Here is a 25,596-nt window from a genome sequence, read left to right on the forward strand (position 1 = left end):
TATATAAATTGAGATATTTATATATGAAAGAGCAGTCAGCCATTTGTGCTATGGGTTTTTCTTATAATAATATGATTTCCTATGTTTAAAAACAGAAAAAAGCAATTGGAAGAAAACACAACAAAATATAAATAGTTACAGATCATGTAACTATGACTGATATTTTTACTTTCGGTTCTTATGTGTATTATCAAAATAAGCACACATTTAATATTTTTCCTAAAAAAAATACAGAATATACACTCTGGTATGTGTAATACTTCAGCCCTGGGAATTTCTCCGCGTGATTTTTCTCATGGAGAGACATTTTTCTCCATGTGATTTTTCAGCTTTTCTAATTCGTAAATGTAAAAGAGCTTACATATTTTAATTTCAATTAACAAAAAGAAAGTGGGCTCTTCTTTCTTTATAGTTTAGGAGACTGAAATCTTTGGATTTCAAATTGCACAGCAAATTTGGTGACCTAATGCCTCAATCTGTATAATGCTTTGGACTGTCTTAAAGAGTTTTAGATTACTTAGAAACAGACTCAACATGAAAAGGCCTTCAAAACCATCAAGGCAAAAAATCGTGGCAGAAATAAATACAAATTACAGTGTCTGATTATGGTCTGCATAGAATCCAAAAAAGTAATCAGGGGGCGCCTGGATGGCTCAGTTGGTTAAGTGTCTGATTCTTGGTTTCGGCTCAGGTCATGATCTCATGATGGTGAGATCCAGCCCCTGTGGGGCTGGCACTCAGCAGGGAATCTGCTTCAGATTCTCTATCCTTCTTCCTCTCCCTCCCCCTCTGCCCCTCACCCCACTCACTCACGTGCTCTTTCTCTCTCTCTCAAATAAACAAATAAAATCTTAAAAGAAGAAAAAAGGTAATCAGTTTACCAAGCACCCAACGAAGAATCATCTTAATTTGTAGGAATGCATTTCAACCAGGAAAACGAATTGAAGACTACTGTTTTGAAACTTGCAATCACAAGATAAAGAGTCTAAAAGAAGCAATGTCTTTTCCCATCCAGTAATTCTATTTGATTGTCTCTTCAAGAGCCACTCCGAATATTTTAGATACACAAAAATACATACATATACCCAAATAACCACACTCTTCTGTTTATGCAATCATCTTACACAGATGTTGTTTTCAAATAATTTATGTTCTTAGAAACATAATCAGCATAATCGTTTCAAGAACCATGAAACCCAAGTCCTGGAAATGAAATTCTTTCTTCTAGAACAATAGTGTACTGTTATATGAGCAGTCAGGTAAGATGTGTATGAAAATAGAGAAACATATGCCCATATTCCTTAGAGAGCATAGGATGTTCAAAACTGTGCAGTATATACTACATTTAACTCTGCTTTCTTGAAGTAGAATTTTTTTAATCTTGGAAGCAATCTAAAGTCACTAGAATCTGAGATCCAATCACACATTTGATGCTAGCTACTATGCATTTTTACATGATGCATATCATATAAAGAGAAAAAAATAACTGGCATAATTTTAGTATTCGATTTTCTCTTTGCCAGCTTCCATCAACTATTCTTCTCCTTTTCTTACCAATGATGGGATGGGAGAGAGAGAGATCTGGTAGACCCCCCAAAACCTTCTCTCCCAATAGAATGATGTGAGCTCTAAATATGTATTTCAAATTGCCTCTATGTCCTTAGATGTCTTACAGGGGTTTCAAATTTAACTTACATAAAACAAAATTGAACACTGCATAATACATAGAACTGTTAAATGACTATATTGTTCACCTGAAACTAACGCAACACTATATGTTAACTAGACTGGAATTAAAAATTTTAAATATGGTAAAAAAAAAAACAAACCACACAATGCATTTCTTGGCAATATTATCTTTCTTTTATATTCTCCACACCTCTAATGTATTCATCATTTACCTAATGGCCTGGGCTAGCCAGCCAGGATTCATGTATACTCCTTTTTCACCCTTCACAATAAGTCACTGTGTCTGAATAACTCTTGAAGTTGCCTATTCCCCCACCTTCATTACCACTTTCTTCCTGGGATTCCAGGCCTCCTCGTTTCTGCACCTGGACTTCAGTACCAACATCTTGCTTTATCTCTCTGCCTCCAGCAGGATTCCGGTCACCTTCCACCCAGACAGCCAGGCAAGTTTTCTAAACCACAAATCTGATTCTGTCTCATTCCATCTCTCCCAACCTTCCTGCTTGTGCTCCTGTCCTATTCTTTTCTCCACACCAGTGTCTTTCTTCACCGTATGTGTCATCACTGAGCCACCACGAGAGCTCTAGGATGCCATGCTCTCTCAAGCGAATTCTCCCACAGAATGGAGGCTCGCAATCTCATCTGTAGGCACTCCTGCCTCCTCTGTGCAATTTTTGCTGATTTCCCCATTTTATAAACACTGTTTGGTGTCAATTCTTCTTCCTATCTCCACACATGCCTTTCTCCTAGAATTTATGACATCAGACCACAATTGCATGTGTTTTTCGTGTCCCCCCATAACACTGAACTGTGGGCACCCTGAGGACAGGGCTTGTCTTTGGGTCCATTTCATAACTGTTTTATGTACAGAGTGTCATTTATGAATTCAATAAGTATTTGTGGATTCAATAAATGTTCAATAAACACTTATGACTGACATTAAATGAATGAAAGCAGGGAGACATTTTAAATTGCAAATATCACCTGGAATTTATAAAATTCCTATTAATTAGAGACCATCAGTATGACCTGTATTTCCCATACGCTGCATGGCCTTTCATGATTCAGCACCCCAAGTTACCTAGGATGACTTCCACTGTACCTGACTTACCAAGTATTTGTAAGCCTACCCAGATTTGAGGGGAGGGTACATAGACCCAAACTTGGAATGGCAAGTGTCCAAAAAACTCAAATCCATTTAAAACAACAGTCACCATCAGAAGATGATAGTGAATTGCTTATTCTGAAAACATAAATAAAAAGAATCTGTTATCCTGCTTTTCCTACACCAGTTATGTAACCAAGTAGCCAAATAATAGGTGAAACTAAAATATAGAAATAGTCCAGTTAATCAATGAAGAAGGACAGAATTAGAAGATCACTACTCTGCCAGCACCTAATGATTGCTGGATCCAGACAATGCTCATCAAGGACTATCAGTCAAAAAAGGGAAACAACTAGATATTACCTATTCTCTTTTGGAAGAAGAAAGCACTTCCCACAAAGTAGATTTGGGGGGTGGGGGATGGAAGTGATGCATCTACATCCGACTATCAACTTAAAGGAAACACAAGAGTGGGGCGCCTGGGTGGCTCAGTCCTTAAGCGTCTGCCTTCAGCTCAGGGCGTGATCCCGGCGTTACGGGATCGAGCCCCACATCAGGCTCCTCTGCTATGAGCCTGCTTCTTCCTCTCCCACTCCCCCTGCTTGTGTTCCCTCTCTCACTGGCTGTCTCTATCTCTGTCAAATAAATAAATAAAATCTTTAAAAATAAATAAATAAAGGAAACACAAGAGAGAAGAGCACGGTAACTGACACCTCAGGAATATTATCAGCCCAATTCAAACTCAGGGAAACTTTACAGGATGAATAGCCTGGTTTCTTCAATAAATAAAAGAAGAAAGTAAAGAGATGGGAAGGAACTTATAGATACATAAGAGTCATACCTATCAATTACAATGAATAAATTTTACTTGGATCCTGGTGCAAACTTGCAAGGCATAAGAAAACAAGGGACATTTGCAAGACAACTGGAAATTTGAACATTCAGTAAATAGTAATATTCAGATTCTACTGTCTTAATTTTTTCAGATATAAAGTATATAGTTGTGTTCATAAAAGAAGTCTTATCTTTTAAAAACACATTCAGAAATATTTATAAGTAACTGATACAATGCCTGAGATGTGCTTCACATTAATATAAGGGAGGCTGTCATAGCTGGGGACAGATAGAAGATTCCCCATGAGTTGAACATTATGGAAGCTAGGTGATGGCATGTGAGGGTTCAATATTTTATTTTGTCTATTTTTATACTGGACTTTCCTCATAATAAATACTTACTTGAAAGCACACTTTACTAATCCCCCAGCGACCTTGGAATAAAGTCAAAACCTCTAGATGAATCCTGGAATCACTCCATGATCTGGTCCTTGCCTACCACCCTCACTTTTAACCTCCATAAAATGAATTCTAGTTCCCACAGAGGACTAGGATCCCTCATACTTCTGAGTGTATGTAAATTTCTCTTTCTACAGAATGCCAAATCCTACTCTTCTTCTCCTGGCAAAATTCATTCACTCTGCCATATTTGCTCATGCCAACTACAGGCATCAGTCTCTCTGCTGTGTGGAAGACACACACTGGGGTGATGGATACCCACCACCTCCCACTCCTGGCTGGCATTCTGCCCTTCCTGCCCTCCTTCTTGCCCTGTGAGCCTGACCCACTTAAACTGTATCAGTAGCTGCCCTGTCGCCTGGCTTCTGGTTAAACTTCTCCAGAGGGAGGTACCAGCAGAAGATCTACAGGGCCACGAAGAGTAAGGCCACCATATCTAGGGCTCTGGCTCCCTCCTTGCCAGGTTGGCACTGGCTCACTGTTTCCACCTACCAAACGCTACTCCTATCGTGTGGTCCTTCCCAAACAGTCCTTCTTCTGGTGCAGGTGACTGCTTCCTTACCTTTGCACCTTCAGCTTAGGAATACGCCACCATCCATCGTTCCCTCTCACAAACCTAGCTCACTATTTGTAGAATCCCTCCACAAACTCTCCTCTAGTTACCCAGTGTCAGTCTGCTATCTCTTTCCTGTCCAGACACCATGCAATTGTAAACAAAAATAACCCAAGCAAGACTATAAAAAGAACCTGACATAGATATGGGCTGAGAAGTTATAGAAGATGGAGAGTTAAAGAATATTTTATAGAGAAAAAGCATGTGCAATGGTCCTGTGGTGCAAAAGCAGCAAGAGACGTTCAAAGCTAAGCTTGACTTGAGAGGCTACTTGAGCTAGAAAGCAAAGAGGGCAGTGGAAAGGCTAGAGACTCAGAGAGAAACTCAATCTTGCAGGCCTACATTTTGATTTTGAGCCTACGATCGATGGGGAAGTATCTAATATTCTCTTTGCCCCCCCCCCCCCGCCCCCAGCCATCCTCAAGTCTAGGAGAAGGATCATCTTCTCTTCCACATTCCCTGACAGCCTTCTGTTACACAATCAGGAGTAGGAAGCTCTGGCACATTGGTAAACATTCAATAAATGTTCACTGAATCCATGAATAAATGAATGAATAAAACACATGTGGTCAGATTTGAGCCTTTTTTGTTGCTTTCAAGAATTCTTCCTTGCACACATCCTTCTTGAATTTGTTCCTACATTTGCTCTCAGCTGAGTCTCTGCCTGTGATTAGCATACAGACCTTTGGAGAGAAAGAGCTGTACGTGAGCTACGACCCCGAAAATTAGACCAACCCCAGACTAATCTTTGACACTTAACAATCATTTCATCCCAGAGAGGGCAGATTTCGTGAGCAGCAACAGCATCTCGGGTGATCAACATTCTTGCCACAATCATAAGAGGCTATTCTGTCTGATGTCAGTAACCTGAGGTGATTGAGGAAAAGTCAGCAGGAACCCACAAGATGAGTGACGAAGAGAGCCGTTTTGTCTTGGTTAGAGAAAGAAATACAACCTTCTCACCTTCAAGCATAAGGTATAGCACAAACTAAGTGCTAACCGTGGGTGGCAAGGAGAAGATTTCAATTTTTTAATTTGTTTTATAAACTGATAGTGTGGCCTGATTTACACCAGATAAGATAAGTATAAGTTTTAATTGGTTTCCACATCATTCAATAATAAGTTGAATACATAGCTAAAACCTGCTTGAAATTCCCCTTACACTATAATTCACAATTTAACGCAAGCAAACACAATTAAAATGCAAAGGTGATCTCAACACTGTAGCAAATGAATATTCATCATTGTCGCAGTAATGATGTCTTTCTTTATTCAGGAATTTTGTGATAATGGAGATATCTACCTCATTCTTAAGCAGGCAAGATAAAGAAGAATGAGAAGGACCATCTTTCTTTCTACCTAAACAAAGGTAGGTCCTCAGTGCAACAAAAAGGTATCAAACGGCAAGGTTTCTGCATTAAGGCTGAGATATGTCTGGGGCATAATGCTCCTTAATTTCCATTAAAATGTTGCATTTCGTTCTGCTGGAAAATTAATCAGGAAAATTAACAAATAATATTTATTTTTGAAATTCAAACAATTGTGCATCAATTTCCTTGGTGATGTAAAGAATTATCTTCTGCTGTTTTCCCCAAGCAATTCTATACTGCATAAAGTTTATAAATTGGTAAAGTAGGAGAGAAAATTAAAGGCCAAAACCCAAAAATCTATGAGGTGAATAAAGTCTGGAACTAAAATTCATTTCAATAAAATATTGCATCGCTCACCAAAGAGGCCATAGTGAATCCAATGACTTCAATATAACCATCATCATGGCGCTGAGGTTCAAAATCATGGTGATCTCCTGGGTTCCCCCAGGGCATTGTGCCTGCACAATATCTGCAAGATAAGATGAAAAACAGAATTAAATTTATTCCATCATTCTCACGATTGTTATGAGGTATGACCTTACAGTGAGATCCAATGTGTATCTCACCTACGAACAGTTTTCTGTTCTCGGTGCATACCTTCCAATAGAAAAGAAAATAGACTTATCGTTTCCAAATATCCATCTGTGAAAATGGGTCACGATTTTATAACAAAAGCGTCTCATGGTGCCCAACTATCTCCTAACTCATTATTTATTAAGATTTCTCACTTGGTGATCCATCATGTCTGTTTTCTATGATATGCTGTGAGTTACACATGGGCAGTTCCAGAACTTGGTCTTGGAGGAAGACATTAGATGCCAACAGAAAAGGGCCAGGAAACAGCTCTGGGTACACAGTGGTCATTACATGCATAACTAAGATAATAAATAACCACTGGGAAGGTAAGCAGAGAAAGGTAGCTGAGGAAGAGTGAGAAAGGTATGAGGAAAACATAAGAGATGAAGGAAAGGAAGGGGAAATAAAGGAAATTGGAAGAGGAATGGTGAGAGAGGGACCAAGAAGAAAAACAGAGGAAAAAATATTAAGAAGCGAATGTTTCCTGAGAAAATAATGCTTCCTGAGAATCTAGGTCTTTTATGGAATTAATGAAGGTGAATATCCTTCTAGATAGGATTGTAGGTGACTATACTGAGCACTGCCAAAAGTAATCAGGAGACTGTGTTTTCCTAGCCATAGATTTACATACAATTCTCATTTCAATTAAATTCAGTCTAAATAGAATTTATTTGCAGATTTTGTGTCTTGAGTTGTGTGGTCTGCAAATAACAAAGGGTCATAGATGCATCCCCTCCAGAATCTTGGCTTGGGAGCGTAGACTCTAATTTTGTACCACTGAGATAATGTGCTTATTTTGAGTCTAGTTAATCTTAAATATCCCTTTCTCCTGAGGTATATAATAGCACCAAAGAGAGTTGACATCCTGGCTAGAAAAAGCTACTCTAATTGATCCTATTTTTCAAAGCAATCATCTAGCAACAATTTTGAGTGAGTTCCATGCTAAAATCAGGTTGGATGGTTTCCTAACAGCTTTTGGGAAACTGAGAACAGGGATTTATTCAAGTCTATTATTCTTGGGAGGGAGAGGGAATTATATTAAAATGTTCCAGTAAATAGGGGTGCCTGGGTTTCTTAACAATGGGTAAGTGTACACCATGCATGCCACGTCTCATAAAAAAAGCCACCCACCGCAGAGAACACTAAACCAACCGAGGAGGAGAACAAAATGATCAGACCTGGAAACCCCGAATGAGCCAGTAAGATAACTTACTTTCACCGTTTGTACCCTGGACATTTTCTGTGATGAAAACCGAAAGCCTGAAGTCAAACAGAGTTTGCATCAAACCAGAGAAAAAGGATGAACAGAGCTTACCTGGGTATATTTAAAAATACTATACACTGGAACTTCAGTTCCTGAATCTTTGGAGTAAGATCTGTTCCATCACACTGCAACAATCAAAGCAGAAAAAGGGTTTTGAAGGAGTCACAAGTCTAATATATATATTATACATTATGTATACACACACGTATATGTGTATATAATATACATTATATATCATGGTCTTCCCCTTGCCCTCAACTCTGCTTGAGTGAATGCCTGTTACTATGACTGAATAAGTATTCTGATTATAACTTTGGCAGACCTAGGGTTCAGAGCATGGTTTAGTTTTGGTATAAAAACAAAGATGCTATTTGCCCAAAATAATTTTTCTCTGGCTTCATAAGCAAAGGAATTACCATCATTCCTAACCTTGGAATAGTAGATATTTTGACTTTTGTAGCGTCAACCTTAAAAGATTTATGAACATTTAAAGGAATAAAAAGGCAACCTCAAGTTCAGGCAGTAGTGATCTCCCCCAGTTATCCAGGATAGTTATTTGCTTTCTGCAATCAATTTTTATTTTGAAAACACCAAACATAACATTTTGAAAACTGTTTAAAAGGAATATATACTGCAAGCTTTTAAAAAACTATTATAAATCAGTGGTATCTCCATTAGGGATTTGCTCTTACACATTTAATGTCTTACAGACTTAGACTGGTCTTCTGAGATAAACTGCTTTCCTGGACCTGGACGTGACCCTGGGCGTCTCAAGGGCTTCAGGCTGGCTTGGCCTCAATACCTCTGCTCTGAGCTTCCCTCACCAGTTAGCCCTTCCCTTGAGCATCCTCTGACTAATCAAAGAAAAGGCTTTCATTTCCCTTCCTCATTTCCCACTGGTGACAAAAGTCAAAAGAAGAAAACTCTAGTCACGACTATAGACTTCTCAGTGTCAAAGGTGTACTTTTGTATTTGCTCTCCCCAAACCCTCACCACAGAATTCCCCATTATCTTCTCTTTTGGAGAGCGGAGTAATGCATTCCCAAGTCCCCTGTGAATTTTTGAAGACTTCTTTAAAAAGAGTGTCCAGTCTAACAACAGTGCTTCTATTAGCATGATCATCTCATTGTTTTCCCAGCTCATCCTAATGCAGCCTAAGTTTCATGAGCATGCTCCAAAAATTGTTTCCAGGAAATATTTTAGTCCTAAATAAACAAAATATTTTAAAATATTACTTAGAAGGGAATCAAATTCTAGATATTGATTGAAGGTGTTTTTACAATATCCTCAGACACAAAGAAAACATTGCAGTCTCCTGATTAAAGCGCTTGGAATGAGTTGTTAGATGACTATACCAAGGAAAATATCTTAAATTATCAAAACTGAGTGCTGAAAGTAACTAAAACTTTAAAAATAGGATGTGATACATTAATAGCATACAAAGCAGAATTGTTTACCTTACAGAAAAAAAACTATAAAATTATTGTATTTAGAACAGAAATCTTTTTAAATTTTCTTTTTTTTATAATAATTTTTTATTATATTATGTTAGTCACCATACAGTACATCCCTAGTTTTCGATGTAAAGTTCCATGATTCATTACTTGCGTATAACACCTAGTGCGCCATGCAATACGTGCCCTTCATACTTTTTCTTCCTAGGAAACATGTCAGTGATTCTGGGAATGTATCAAATTATAGAAAAGTACAATTTACCATGTATCATGCTTCACAAAGTTTTCTTACATATTACTGCCTTTAAGTTGTGTATGTCTTTAGAACAGCACCTGGGCAGCTCAGTTGGTTAAGCTTCTGCCTCTGGCTCAGGTCATGATCTCAGGGTCCTGGGATGGAGCCCTGAGTTAGGCTCCCTGCTCAGCTGGGAGCCTGCTTCTCCCTCCTCCCCTCAGCTCATGCTCTCTCTCTCTCTCCCACATAAATAAATAAAATCTGGGGGAAAAAAGAACAGCAGCTTTCAACCTTCCTCCTATTTCAAACACATAAAGGAAAATATCTGCACATAAAATGTTCCTATACACAAGCTCACATATTGATAAATCATAAGAAGAAGAAAACATGGGAAGGAGAACAAATAATGCTATACATAGGATTTTGTTATTATCCTATGCTTTTTTGATGCAGTAGTCATACAAACTACATTTATGTGAGAGACTAACTACTACCTCAGAAACACTGACTTCACCCTGTGGCAAAAATGAGATGGTCTGTTGTTACCTATACATTGAATCTCTCTAGCTAATCTATCCTTTCCATCTCTCACTCAAAAAACATACAGTGATGTCCTTATAGAAATATCCTGTGTCCCTGTATGACACATCGCAATGGTCAGTAGTTGTTTCAAAGACGTGTGTTATTATGCCTGCTTTAAAACGAGGAAAGTAAACTCTTCTGGTAGGTTACATGATACCCCCAAAGCCATATACCTCATAAAGGTAGGAATGAATCCCGATTGTTTAGATTTTGTTACTAATGTTTTCTTTTTTTTCTCCTCACAAAAAAGATAGGATGACACAAACTAATTCACCTGGAGTCTTGCCTGTATTGGTTGATACCAAATCTTTCCTAGTTATCCGGCTGCCATTTTGGCCTCTTTGCAAGCTTCTTTTAATCCCGCTATATAGGCACCCATGAGTGAGATATTCTTCATTAGGGGGACTGCTAGACATGGGAGACAAACTGTCTAGTGGTTAGGGAGTATACAGAGTTTAATTTCACTGCAGCTGAAGTGAACAGTAAACGCCACTCAATATGGCGTTGACCCGTGGCCATTTCTCTCAATATGAAAAATACTGGAAAAGTAGGGCAAGTTTATTTTTGGTTGGGTTGCCAGCAGCTGAAGGAACAGGGAGGCTGCTGTTACTTAAATTTAATAACCATAATTTTATCAATAAAAGATCTTCGTAGTTCAGTGGACCACTGTCTTTCTTGCCTCCAGCTTTAAAAAGCAGTACTTCTACTTTCAAGAATCTCTACTACTGAAAGATGCTTGTTTTCACTGCTATTGCATGAGAACTGACCTCCTGAAAGTAAGGCCAAGGGTTATTGATACCAGTGGTAATGGCCTCTGTCTCTTCTTTCAACTGAGTCAAGAGACTGATGTCTCACACGTGCTTTACTAGTTGGTGATTACAAATTTTTCTTATTAAAGTATAATTCACATACAGTGTTATTAGTTTCAGATGTACAACATGATGATTCAACATCCCTGTGCATTACTCAGTGCTTATCCAGTGAAGTCATCATTTGTCTCCAAAACTATTTGTATCTATCTACACACACACACACACACACACACACACACACACACACACACACACACACATCCCATCCTCTTTATCCATTCATTTATTGATGCACACATGGGTTGCTTCCATATCTAGGCTCTTGTAAATAATGCTGCAATAAACATAGGGGTACATATATCTTTTTGAGTTTTCATTTTCCTTGGGTAAATACCCAGTAGTGGAATTACTGGATCGTATAGTATTTTTATTTTTAAATTTTTGAGGAATCCCCATACTATTTTCCACAGTGGCTGTACCACTTTGGATTTCCACTAATAGTGCAGAAAGATTCCTTTTTTCTCCAAATCCTCACCAATACTTGTTATTTCTTGTCTTTTTGATTCTAGTCATTTTGACAAGTGTGAGGTAATACCTAGCTGTAGCTTTGATTTGCATTTCTCTGATGATTAGTGATGTTAAGTATCTTTTCATGTGGCCATCTGTACGTCTTTTTGGAAGAGTGTCTATTCAGGTCCTCTGAATTCATTTTTCAATTGGATTTTTGAAAAATTCATTTTTCAATTGGATTTTTGTGTGTGTGTGTTGTTGTGTAAATTCCTTGTATATTTTGGATATTAACCCCTTATCAGATATACCATTTGCAAGTATCTTCTCCCATTCAGTAGGTTGCCTTTCTGTTTTGTTGATGGTTTCTTCTACTGTGTAGAAGCTTTTTATTTTGGTGTAGTCCCAGTAGTTTATTTTTGCTTTTGTTTCCTTTGCCTTAGGAGACATATCTAGAAAAATATTTCTATGGCCAATCTCAAAGAGATTACTGCCTATGTTTTCATCTAGGAGTTTTATAGTTTCATGTCTCGTATTTAGGTCTTTAATCCATGTTGAATTTATTTTTGTGTATGGTATAAGAAAGTGGTCTTGTTTCACTTGTTTTCATGTAGATGCCCATTTTCCCCAGCACTATTTATTGAAGAGACAGTCTTCTCCCCATAGTATATTCTTGCCTCCTTTATCATAGATTAATTGACATACAAGCATGGGTTTATTTCTGGGTGCTCTATTCTGTTCCCTGGATCTGTGTGTCTATTTTTGTGCCAGTATGATATTGTTTTGATTACTACAGCTTGGTAGTATATCTTAAAATAAGGAATTGTGATAACTCCAGCTTTTTTTCTTAAAAAAAAAAGATTTTATTTATTTGAGAGAGAAAGAGGTAGTGAGAGACAGCATGAGCTGGGGAGGAGGGACAAAGGGAGAGAGAGAAGCAGACTCCCCACTGAGCAGGGAGTCAGATGCCAGGCTTAATTCCAGGACCACCGGGATCATGACCTGAGCCAAAGGCAAATGCTTAACTGAATGAGCCACCCAGGTGCCCGTATTTTTCTTTCTCAAGAAAGGCTATTTGGAGATTTTTGTGCTTCCACACAAATTTTAGTATTATTTGTTCTATGCTGTTGGCATTTTTGTAGGGACTGCATTAAATCCAAAGATTGCTTTGAGTTGTATGGACGTTTTAACAGTATTGGTTCTTCCAGTCCATGAGCATGGAATATCTTCCCTTTTGTGCCATCTTCAATTTCTTTCATCAGTGTTTTATAGTTTTCAGAGTACAGGTCTTTCATTTCCTTAGATGCAATTGTAAATGGGATTGTTTTCCTAATTTCTTCCTGCTACTTCATTATTAACGTATAGAAATGCAACAGATTTCTGTATATTAATTTTGTATCCTGTGACTTGACTAAATTCATTAATCAGTTCTAGTAGTTCTTTTTTTTTCTTTGTGGACTCTTTAGGGTTTTCTATGTATATATAATGATGTTGTCTGCAAATAGTGACAGTTTTACTACTTCTTCACCAATATAAATGCCATATTTCTTTTTCTTGTCTGATTGTTGCAGCTAGGACTTCCTGTCCTATGTTGAATAAAAGTGAAGAGAATAGATATCCTTGTCTCGTTACTGATCTTAGAGGAAAAGTTCTGTTTTTCACCATTGAGTATGTTAGCTTTGGGTTTTTTGTATATAGCCTTCATTATGTTGAGGTATGTTCCCTCTAAGCGTACTTGTTGAGAGTTTTTATCATAAATGGATGTCGTACTTTGTCAAATGCTTTTCCTGCATCTATGAGATGATTACGTGATTTTTTTCCTTTCTCTTGTTAATGTGGTCTATCATGTTGATTGATCTGTGAATACTGAACCACTCTAGCATCCCTGGAATAAATCCCACATTACTACGGTGAATAATTTTTTTTAATGTATTGTTGAATTCAGTTGCTAATATTTTGTTGAAGATTTTTGAATCTATGCTCAACAGAGATAGCAGCCTGTAGTTTTCTTTTTTTGTGGTGTCTTTGTCTGGTTTTGGTATGAGAGTAATGCTGGCCTCATAGAATGAATTCGGAAGCTTTCCTTCCTCAACTATTTTTTGGAATAGTTTGAGAATAGGTATTAATTCTTCTTCAAATGTTTGGTAGAATCCACACCCTGAAGCCATCTGGTCCTGGACTTTTGTTTGTCAGGAGTTTGGTTACTGATTCAATTTCATTGCCAATAATTGGTCTGTTCAAATTTTCTCTCTCTCTTCCCAATTCAGTTTTAGAAGTTTATATGTTTCTAGGAGTGTATCCATTTCTTCCAGGTTGTCCCATTTGTTGGCATATAATTTTTCACAATATTCTCTTAAAATCCTTTGTATATCTGTGGTGGTGTTATTATTCCTCCTCCTTCACTTCTGACTTTATTTACTTGAGCCCGCGTTCTCTTTGTCTTGATGAATCTGGCTAAGGGTTTACCAATTTTGTTTCTCTTTTCCAGGAACGAGCTCCTGGCTTTATTGATCTTTTCTATTGCTTTTTAAGTCTCTATTTCATTTATTTCTGCTCTAATCTTTACTATTTCCTTTCTTCTACTGGTTTTGGGCTTTGCTGTTCTTTTTCTAGCTCCTTTAGGTATAAGGTTAGGTTGCTTGAGATTTTCTTGTTTTTTTGAGATAGACCTGGCTTGCATTGCTATAAACTTCCCTCTTAGAACTGCTTTTGCTGCATGGTGATGACAAATTTTAATTTGTATCCTTCTCCTGCTTCTCTATACACCTATATATTTTTTTTCTGTATTTCCTTATAAGTATTGAGTGCTAACCGATTGCACCACTGGAGCTCCTTCTGTATTTCTGTATTTTAATGTATTTCTGTTGTTCTGTCCCCTCTCATCACATATTCTATTCTTTACCTATGCTATGATAAATTTAAGCATTTCAATATCCCATTCCTTCTTCCCCAAATATTTTTCTCTTTTTCTTTCTCCTTATCAGTTATGTAAAACAGTCATGTTTGCTCCTTATTTTAATTTGGTTACTATAAGGAAGCATTTTATGTCTTTCTTAATAAATAATGATATGTCATCTTATTTTTATTTTTAAATATTTTATTTATTTATTTGAGAGAGAGAGAGGGAATGCATGCATGAGGAAGAGCGAAAGAGAAAGGGAGAGAATCCCAAGAAGACCCTGTCCTGGGCACAGAGCCCAACTGGAGCTCAATCCCATGATCCTGAGATCATGACCTGAGCAGAAACCAAGAGTCAGGCGCTTAACCAAGTAAGCCACCCAGGTGCCCCTAATGACAAGCTATTTTAAAATACAGCCTCTAGAGAAAAGGTGACTTTCCCTCTCTCATGCCTCCAAAGAGTGTATGTCTGAAAACCTGGGATAGAAATGCAGGATGAAGTAGCAACAAAAACAAACAAACCAACCATTCAGTGGTGAAGAACCCCGGCCAGCCTACAGAGCAAATCATCACAAAAAAATAAAATGAACACATTTTTCCAAAATGGAGAGTCCTCAAGTAGCCCTGAAATAAAGATATTTGTTGGGTGAGCACCTATTTCTACATCAAGACCCAGCCCAACATCACTTCTTTGATGAGAATTTCCCTGGACTCACCACAGTCAGTTTCCATTTCCCTCTTTGTGCCACCACCATATTCCATACATAGTCAACCGTATTAATTATAGTGTTATGTAATGACTTACATGCCTTTCTCTGTGATTGAACTGTGAGTTTCTTCAAAAGTGAAACTGTCTGTCCATCCCCAGCAATTAAGATAGTTGCCAACAGAGAGAGATATTCTCAGAAATGTTGGCAGAATGAACTACAGTAAATGATCTCTGGAATTAATGTAGCCCACTGATTAATGTAAGTATATAAAATGGTATTTGGCGTATGTTTTTCTGCAGCACGCATATTTATATTCAAATGAACTGAGTCAATACGTTCAATACTTACAACAACTTTAACATGTTTGGATAGATCTCTAGAACTTCTCTGTAGGAAATCAGAAAAAGCTGCCTATACCACAAGGAAATAAAGGGGGAAAAAAAAAACCAAACTTAATCACATGGTTATGCCAAATCTTTGCTTCTAAATTATTCAAAATATAAAGAAATTCATTTCTTACTAAACGCAAAGCAAAATGCAGTGGCTGTCAACCTGAAAACTCTCTTTGTTTTCAAACTATAACCTATAATAAAATTTAAGAACACAGTAGAAAAGTCAAAAAGTAGGTAATTCCAAGGGTCAATTTGAAGATTTGTTTTGATGACATTTCCTGACCTACTTGACCATAGGGTGCTGATACCATCTTTAACTTGCCACTAAGAATGTCTTGCTTCACCTGCTCCCCTTTTATTTCATTTCTCTCTATCCGGTGGTATAAATTTAAACTACACGTTTTTTGAATCAGTATTTTGGAGGCCTTTCCACTGCGCCCTCTTTCTGACCATTCATCCCTACAGCGGTCCCCGAGGAAAAGGAAAAAAGACCTCCTTTACTCACGTATATGCTTCCGTGAGAAACTTGCCCACCCTCTGTCAATTTCTCATCCAAACACTGATGCATATGTACTCCTGTGCAAACCACATTCTTACCCAAGACTTTCCATACATCTTTCAGTCTGCCTAACTCCCCCATTCTCTAGATTGGCTTTGATGTTTTTCATATCACTCCTTGAATATCATCCTCAGTACAACAGGAAGCCTTAAGGCTTTAAAGTTCAGAGATGATGAACACCAGCTCCCTTTCTACCAACTTAAATACATCTTAATTTTAAACCAAGACATTAAACTGTAATCATACATAGAAATGCTTGTAAACATCTGAGAAGTGTAATTATTTTTCATATAGTTAGTATCCTTATTACCAACAAGTAATTAGTATTTAATTAGTATTAAATAATATGTAATAATGATAAAATATCATATATACTTACCCCTGCATAGAACATTTTATTTCGAAAACGACTGTTGAATTTCTCTGGATTTGCTTCTGTGAAAGGAAAAAGGTAGTTTTGTTAGAGAGACCTCATTAAAGGTAGTGACTTCCATTAACACTCTTACTTATTCCCCTTCCTGCCCCACCCCACAGATCCAACAGAGTCAACAGCCTTATTATCATCTTTCCCTTAGTTACAGGCCAGTTGGTATAGTTGTCCAGTGCTACAAAAGTGTAGCCCCAAAATGGCAGCATCAGCATCAACTGGAAGCTTGTTAGAAATGCAAATTATTAGGCTCTACCCCAGACCTACTGAATTATAATGTTTAGGGGGTGGTGTCTAGGAATCATGATTTAACAAGTTCTCCAGGTGATTTGCATGCACATTAAAAGTTGAGACACTCTGGACTCTATTCAGAATAGAGGGCTGGCAGGGATCCAGGGCAGGGGTGATAGGACAAATGAGGGTGATAAGGGGTGATTATTTGCTTTGACCTCCATAGGGCACGTCTTTTGTAAACCATGTATGCAGCTTCCAAATGTAATTAAGTATGGGAAATTTGGTTAAAAATCAATAGAGAATTTGCTTTCACATTTTACCAAGACTCCCAACTACCATCTGTGCTTTTGTTTACAACAGGCCTTGAAAAGTCATTTGATTTACTGGAGATGCATAAATATACATATATGCAGGTGAACTGCTAAATGGACTCAGGGCATAGGACAGCAAAGGCTGTGGGTGAAAAATGGTTTAATTTTGTGTTTGGTCTGTTTGTTATATAGGTTGAAGGGCACAAAGAAGGTTAAACAAGAATCTGCATCAGACAATGTTCACATGAATTCAAGGGATTATAAAATCCTAAGTGAGATATTATTTCCTTACATTCTTTCTAGTAGAATTCCAAGACATTCCATTGGAACCCACTGTCAATGTTCTGCCTTCTGCTATTTTATCCCATATGCTCATTAACCCCTTCTTAGGGCAAGGTCTCTCTTCAAATTGTTTCTCCTCAGACAGCTGGCTGACTAGCTGAAACTGTTCAAGTACTGGCCCTACATTTGAATGGCAAATCTCAGCAACTGTCTAGATGAAGAAAAGTACGAGAAAGAGCTCACTCACCAAAATGGGGCAGAGTAACACCTACACAATCTCGGGGAATAATCCTAGACCTAGGATCGTTAGATTATTTTCATGATTATTAGAATATAATATTAGCACCTAACATGGAAACTGGGCGAAAGCTTGCAAACTTAAAAAAAAATAAGGTAGTATGTTGTAAACTGGCTCTTGGGAGTTTTTACATATTTAAGTTTCTGTATCTCACACCTCTCCTTAAACACTCGCTCTATTCTATTGAATTAAGTACTCTGAACCCTAGAAACAAACAAAAGTTGAAGGTTAATTTACAGGCTATACTAAACAAAAAAAGTGATGAAAGTGGTACTTAGTGCTCTATCTCCCTGGTCCCCATTTGTGGACCCAGAATTCACCATTTTTTATAGCATGGGCCTTTAGGATAAATTTGGTTGCTAAGAACATTGTTTGCTTGTTTTTTTGCTTGTTTTTTAACCTTTCTGTTTGGCTGGGTACCATTTTCAGTTGCATTAACTCTTTATGGAACCGGAGGCAAAATTAGAATTTCTGTTGCTTTATAATTTATCATGGGTACATATCCCTAATTTTAAAAAGAATGAAAGAAAGAAGGATCTGGCTATCAAGCAAGTTATAATAAAAAAATGGAAAATGGCACCCCCAGTTCTGGTATAGAACTTTTCAGGGCGCTAACATACACAGCTATCAAGTGAATCATGCATCAACTATTAACATGTACTTTTTAAAAACATTGCTTTACGGTTTGTAAAAGATTCACATTCTTAAGGGGTATTCCTATAAGTCTAACTTCTTTTCCCCCCCTTTAAAGAAATAGTTTTCTCTCAAGAGATAGAAAATGTTTTGAAAGACCCAAAAGAGTAGAATAAAATTAGTAAATAAACCGAGTTTTTGGTGATTTCACTGACAACAGCTGGTGAAAACAGTCACTTCAGATGTAATTTAACTAGATAAAATTCAATTAATATGTAAAACTAAACAAGATTAAGGCATTAGTATTTAGAGAGATGTCAGAAAGATAATGAGGTAGGAGAGTCACACATATTCCTTCGCCCTGAGAACAGAAAAGATGGAGCTAAATTCTGTTATCTCAGCTAACAGTGTTATGGTATTATACTGCTGACTCTCTGATTGAGTCCGCCTTGGCGATTAAACACTTTTTCTGTTTTAATATCTACCCTATGCCAAAGAGCCTCAGAAACAAAAGTTGACTGGGGACCTGAGAGAGATGTTGGGTGGTGTTAGAGCTTCCCCACTCCCTGCAGAAGCCAGTCCCTAAGAAAGCAAGGGATGGTCTGCAAATAATAGTACTTCATCATTCTTTATTGGCTCTTAAAGTATTGAGTGGCTGAATATGTCTATGTGTATGTATAAGAATTGACAGCTCTTTGAGAAGGTCCAAGGAACATGGTCTCCAACTACATCAAGAAAAGGGGACATACAGAATTGGGAAAGGACCAGTAAGAAGGTTTAAGTGTTCTTGTTCCTTTAAGGAAGTTGTATCTGTTAATTGGTATAAGGTCAACCATGAAAGGCCATTCTCAAGAAATGCCAATAATACTCAAAGCATCGCAAGAGCATCCCCAGTAGTGGAAGCATCCACGGCTTATTGCTGCAGTTCCTCGATTGCCCATCTTCCTCTTCCACAAGGACAGGGTGTAACCAAGTGAGATCTAAATGTTCACTGTGGATGTCTAGGCCATAGCCTATTTATAAACTGATTGGACACTAACATTAATTGTGTTCTTTTTCTATTCCTGAAAACTTGGTAGCTTAAAACATCCATTTATTTTCTTATTCCCTAGGCCAAAATCTGGAGTGGGCTCTCCTGACTCCTCTACTTAGGGTCTTCCAAAGCCAAAACCAAGGTGTCAGCCTGCAGGGCTCTTCTCTGGGGGCTCTAAAAATGATTCACTTTTATGGGTGCCTAGTTGGCTCAGTCGGTTAAGCTTCCCACTTTTGATTTCCTCTCAGGTCATGATCTCAGGGTCATGAGATCAAGCCCTACGTTGAGTTCCACACACAGCAGGGTCTGCTTGCAATTCTCTCCCTCCCTCTTCCTCTGCCTCTCCCCCCACTCACACATGCTTTCTAAATAAATAAATAAATAAATAAATAAATAAATAAACAAATAAAATCTTAAAAAAAAAAAAAAGGATTCACTTCAAAGTTTACTCAGATAGTTGGCAAAACCTATTTCCTTGCAGTTGGAGAAGTGAAGCTTTTGTTTCTTGCTGGCTGTTGGCCAGGGTTCATTCTCAACTTCTATAGCTCTCCTGGAATCCTTGGCTTGGGATCCCCTCCACTGTCAAAGCCAGTAGGGGCACATCAAGTGCTTTTGACACTTCAAATCTATCTGACTTCCCTTCTACCACATCTCTTTGACTTTCTACTTAACTTTCCACTTACGCTTTGGAGGGCTCATGGTATCACATTGGGCCCACGCAGATAACCCAGAATTATCTTCCTGTATAAAGCCAGCTAATTATTGACCTCAATAACATTAAAGAAGTCTTTTTGCCAGGTAAATTAACCTAACCAACAAGCATGATACCAAATAGCAAAGGTCATAAAGGCCAAAATTCTACCTACCATCTCCCACCATCTGGCCCCCATGATTCACATCCTTTCCATGTGAAAAATATTCATTCCCTCCAAGATCCCCTAAGGTCTCACTGGCATTAGGGTATCAACTCAAAACCCAAAAATCTCACCTAAATCTTATTAGCTCAAACTTCCCAGATCTTATCATCTAAATCACATAAGTGATTTGGCTCTAGATATAATTCAGTTATGATGATAATAAGGTTCTGGGTAAATTCCATTCCATTGATTTACTATATTAACGCTATTTTTATCTACAACACAATAACATCTGTGCCATCAAAATAGGATCCTAAGCCCTACTTCTGTCCGTAATTCGTCTGGCATATTAGGGGAGATATTCATAAATACAAGTTCAACTCTATGTTTATAAAAATCAGTAAGTAATTTGAACTGCACAGAACTCACATTTTCCATATTCTCTGCATTAGATATGTACCCAATCTTTAGACTTCAGTTATCTATACATACATTATCCCAAAATCTATGCCTACAGCAACGATGCCACTTCAATTCAGATTGTATATATCCAAAAAATTCTTGTCTTCCAACATCATCTCCCATTAAGGACAAATAGTTTTACCAACATTATCCACTTTTCTAACATTGTTGCAAAAGTCTTTCATTATTTATTAACTGGACATCCCATCTTTACTACAAGATCATTTGTCCCTCTGTATTTTGCTGTCTGAAATGCCCTTACCCATTTCACTTCTTTTCTACATATTCCACGCTCCTCCTTTATCTCTCAGCTCCCTCTTACCCTTTCTGGAAATTATCCGCTGATACCTTTTCCCTGCCAAATTCCTGTATTATTTACTGCCTATACAACTAATCTTATCCCTACTATATATTCCTTTCTACTGTTACCTTTTATATTATATATAGGGCCTATCTTCTGATTACACTTTCCATTACTGTAACAAACACTTATTGAGATAGCCATGGACTTGGCACAGGGAATATAAGAAGATACGGTCTTTTGCCCACGTGAGTTTAGAGTAGAGGAGATAGATTTGAAAAGTAAAGTGAAACATCATTTTGTATATGCCATACAAAATGCCTATGTCAGATGAAGTGAGAGTCAGACATAAAGGGAATGATCAAAAGTGTTCCAGAGGAAGGTACACCTGAATCTTGAATGAAGGGTAGGTGCCACGCAGAGGTTCAAAATGGAAAAGAAGGTTACAGACAGAGAATCCTGGACAGTGAGAGTTTCCCAAGGGCAAATCATGCTTGAGTCTCAGTACCTAGACATAAGACTGGTAGTGTGTCCTTTGCAGTGACGGTGATGATGAAATTTAACGAGCCATTGAAACGTCTTTTTAAAGCAATCTGTTCATTCTCCACATGAATCATGAAACATTCATAATCCTTGGAAACATGCTGATCTGCATGTCTCTGTATATTCAGTGAAAATAGTAAATTTTAAATCAAATTTAAATACCGCCTCCTCTAAAGTCAGAATTGTATTTCCCTGACCTTGTAGTGTAAGGTTCAACTCCTCTGAATAAGTAATTTCAGTGAGGCAGTAAAATTTAAGCATCCAATCTCAGGCTAAAAGTTTGAGGTGCTTAATATTCTTCATGTCCAAAAAAAATGACAATCTAATTCATACGGCGGCAAAGTGAGACCTAACTTCGCCACCTGATAACCATAATCATTGTTAACATGGCTATACATTAATAGATGGGAATATTTTTGATGTACTTGCTCAAGCACTGTTATAATGCAATAATCATTAAAGTTCTGGGCAAGACTCCAGTTGAAAATTAAATGGCCAATTCTGTTACGTCTCCAAATCCTGTTCCAAAAGACTGCACTTTCTAATATGCAAGCAACAGTGCAACCATGCATGGTTTAACCACTTTAATAAGAAAGCATCTCTATTTTCCAATCAAATGAACTAAACCTACTTTCTGATCAAATATAGAAACCCAGATTATTCAAATGTTTGCATTCTTTTTATACAAAGTCAATCAAGATGTTAAGACTATCTTTGCTCCCTGCTTGATTTTCTATTGACAATTCTAAAAGCATTTACACAGTAATACCACCAATAAACTATCTCAAATGTCTTTAATTATCCCCTCTATTTGATGGGCTATTTCACATCTATGCCAAAAATTGCTTTGGCAATTACATTTTTAAAGATTCTGCCTTAGTGAGATTTGTATTTGTTCCCCATTTCATGTAGATAGATTAGCATAAATCCCAAGTGTGTGTACACCACACACACACACACACACACACACACACACACACACACACATCTTTTATTAATACCTAATAGGTTATTCTATCCAAGCTCATTTTTTTTATAATGGCTCTCATGAGGCTTTGAGTCACCCTCCAAGTATTTCATGGCAAATGATACAAGTTCTGTCATGATGTCTCAAACTGTGAGTGTCTGCATTTGAGAACAGCTTGAAGTCTCAGCTATTAGTATTCTTGGCTTGAGAATAGCCACTTAATACCAAAAGAAATAAGTAAGTCTGCCCCTATTGAAAATGTACCCATACTATCTTTTTTTTCCTTTCACAACTGAGCTTGAGATTTCTTGATTACCCAGGTAAAAAACATGGGAAAATCCAAAGAAACAGAAAATAGTAAAAAAAAAAAAAAAAAAAAAAAAAAAAAAAAAAAATTAGCTTGGGTAATGATACGTTTCATCATAAATTAATGATTTTTAACTCATGCAAAGTGAATAGATTAACAGGTACTAAGAAGTCCACACCTCGGTATGGGTATATCAACCAAACCTGTTTCCAACATTTTGTAGGTATTTATTTCTACACCGTCTTCATGAATATTGTAGCTGTTAGTCTCAGTCCACATCAATTCTCCCTCACCCGCTCGCTCTTCAGTGGCTGGTTTTCCTCAAGGGCTCTAGTTTACCTGCAGGGCAAATGTCTGCAATTCTATTTCATACTGTTTGAAAGCACTTACACTAAGCCTCAACAACAATCTACTCAAAGACTCATGATTTGCATCTTTCAACCAATTGTTTTATAATCACCTATATATTAAACTATGTATATATACATACACACCACAGTTTGCATATTCCTTTCTCAAATGAAATAGTCCCACAGCTTTGAAAAAAAAAATCACTTTCTTTTAAGAATTCTCTTTTAAGCCTGGTCTTTCCCCCTTGATGTCTCTCTCTGCTCCCTTCACTCGAGACATGGAAGTTTCGTCACAGTACAGGGAAATGTATCATTAGGAGATTGTCAGATTAATGAGACAAAATATTAGGCTCCCTTGAATGAGCTTATTGTCTACCACTTACTCATTTAGGCCTCTTTTCATGCCAGGAGGTCTATTTTGGAAGATTCATGCATTGGTGATAATTATGTTATAAATACTGTTAAGAAACTGAAGGATTTTTATTAGGAAGCCAGAGCCAGAGTCTCCTGAAGAATATGAGGGGGGAAAATGGGTTAAGATATGAGGAAAGTAATCTCCATTTACTTCCCCAAATTAAGTCTCCTTAAATACAGGGAGACCAACAGACTATAAATGTGGGCCCTGAAGTAGGACTCCCTGAATATCTATCTCCAAGAGCTGTCTATGGCAGGGAGATGGGAGGGCAGTGGTGTTCCTCTGGGTATTTGATATTTGTGGTTCTGTTATCAACCAACCTTTCAGAGAGAAAAGTCAAACTATGGCTTTCTCTTCGATCTGCATTGTTTTTATTTTATATTTTATTTTATTGTATTATTTAATTTAAAGTCAATTAGCCAACATACCATTTACATCAACATGGATGGAGGCGGAGGGTATTATGCTGAGTATTGCTTTTATTTGACACAGCATTTGACCCTAAAAGCCTCGTGAAAGCAGGAAGGCAAAGCCTACCAAAATTGCTGATCTCAGTAAGAGAATTACAGGTTTGGACTTCACTTATATTTTGTATTCTAACACCCTTAATCCTACAACGCCACTCTTGACCTTTCGTGCATAAGAGTGTTATCAGAATTTCCTCTGTGCTATTACTAGAATCTGAACATTTGAATTCTAGCTTTTAGGTCTCTGTATTTCAAATTCTAGGAGTTAAAACCACTGATGCTCTTGAAGAATCTGAAGGAAAAGAAGTAAAATAATCCTCTCACGGATGCCTTTTATCTCACAACATACTCACTAACCTACTGCCTGGCATGATTTTGGTTATATGTTAACACACTCACAAGAGACTAGGTACAGATACAGATACGGGCAAAGACACAGATGTACATAGGTACATTAATAAGAGATTTTGAGAGATGAAGAGACACCAGGTGAGTAAGCGTGAGCACAGAAGACTGGGGCTTCAAAACATAAGCCCAAATCCTAAACTTTCTCAGCTTGGAATGGCATAAGAAATTTTTTGGTGAAGTTTTTAACTGCATGCCATTATTTAATCTTATTTCTCTTTCAAAAATGGTTTTGTTCCCTAATCTTGCCCCCATCTCTTTTAGCCCTTGAAATTACCACTGGCTCTCATTCACCGCTCTAGCTTGTCCGATGGGCATTCCCAGCACCTCTACCACCAATCCAATCACTACCCATTCTTTCTACCTAAACCACCAATCAGCTCCCCTACTGTTCTATGATGCCTGTTGTCTCTTTTCTGCACACAGGGAGGACGTGTATGTTTTTGCTGCCAGATTTCGATGGCCCTGGTTACAGAGTGTTGGACTTTGAACAATTGGTGGTTCAAGAAGCTATGAGTATCCTAATGACTCGAATGAAAGAATCTTTATCACTTCCTAGTAGTTCACTAACCTCAAAGTTTCTAGTCAAACTTAAAAATTAGCAGTCTGAGACCTGGAACATCCATCTGGTGTCGTCCTTTACATCTCTGAGACCCTCAGCAACTGGGTCGCAGGGTCCTATCTGTAACAAGTTCCTATCTTGTCTAGCCCCCAGGGTCATCAGGAAAGTTAAGATGAGCAACACTGACGCACACTGCCAATATTTAAGTGATATGCAAACAGAACGGAACATGCAAAACACCTGCTGGCAACTTCCTCCCTGGGAGATGGAAATGGGACGTTGTCCTCACCTCTGGATTCATGGAACTCCAGTGTGACGTGGGCATCAAATCCAAGGCTGAAGTAATTATTGAAAACATTCAGAGGAAGCTGCAATGATGAACAAAGTAGAGGTGAAGTGGTGCGTAACCAGGCAGAAAGAGTAAAATAAAGCCTAACGCCAGACACGTGTCTCTGGGCCGTCCCTGGGAAAGAGTGAAGTCACAACCCGAGGGAGAAGGTGTTTGCATAGAAGGAACAGGGGATTTTTTAATGCATTAGTGAAAGCTCAAATCAAATAACACTCCCAAGAATTTTAAGTGGTATAGGAAACAAGCGATGCAAACACAAATTATTAAATGGGAACTATTCTTGCGGACATTAACAAGAGAGCCCAATTAAGCTGAGGGAAGCATATGTCCAATA

The 25,596-nt window shown here is 37.7% G+C and overlaps 1 protein-coding gene across 1 annotated transcript in view; it reads right to left on the reverse strand.

Moving 5' to 3' along the window:
• Nucleotides 1-25,596, reverse strand: part of DGKI (diacylglycerol kinase iota) — a 415,071-nt gene that overhangs the window by 148,064 nt on the left and 241,411 nt on the right. The window contains exons 15-19 of the mRNA XM_026511631.4: nt 25,203-25,281; nt 16,439-16,494; nt 15,457-15,519; nt 7,962-8,035; nt 6,428-6,539 (exon numbers count right to left, since the gene is read on the reverse strand). Coding sequence (XP_026367416.3) covers nt 6,428-6,539; nt 7,962-8,035; nt 15,457-15,519; nt 16,439-16,494; nt 25,203-25,281 — 384 coding nt within the window. The remainder of the gene's footprint in view (nt 1-6,427; nt 6,540-7,961; nt 8,036-15,456; nt 15,520-16,438; nt 16,495-25,202; nt 25,282-25,596) is intronic.

This window comes from Ursus arctos, unplaced genomic scaffold (genome assembly GCF_023065955.2).
Source record: "Ursus arctos isolate Adak ecotype North America unplaced genomic scaffold, UrsArc2.0 scaffold_3, whole genome shotgun sequence".
Lineage (NCBI taxonomy): Eukaryota > Metazoa > Chordata > Mammalia > Carnivora > Ursidae > Ursus > Ursus arctos.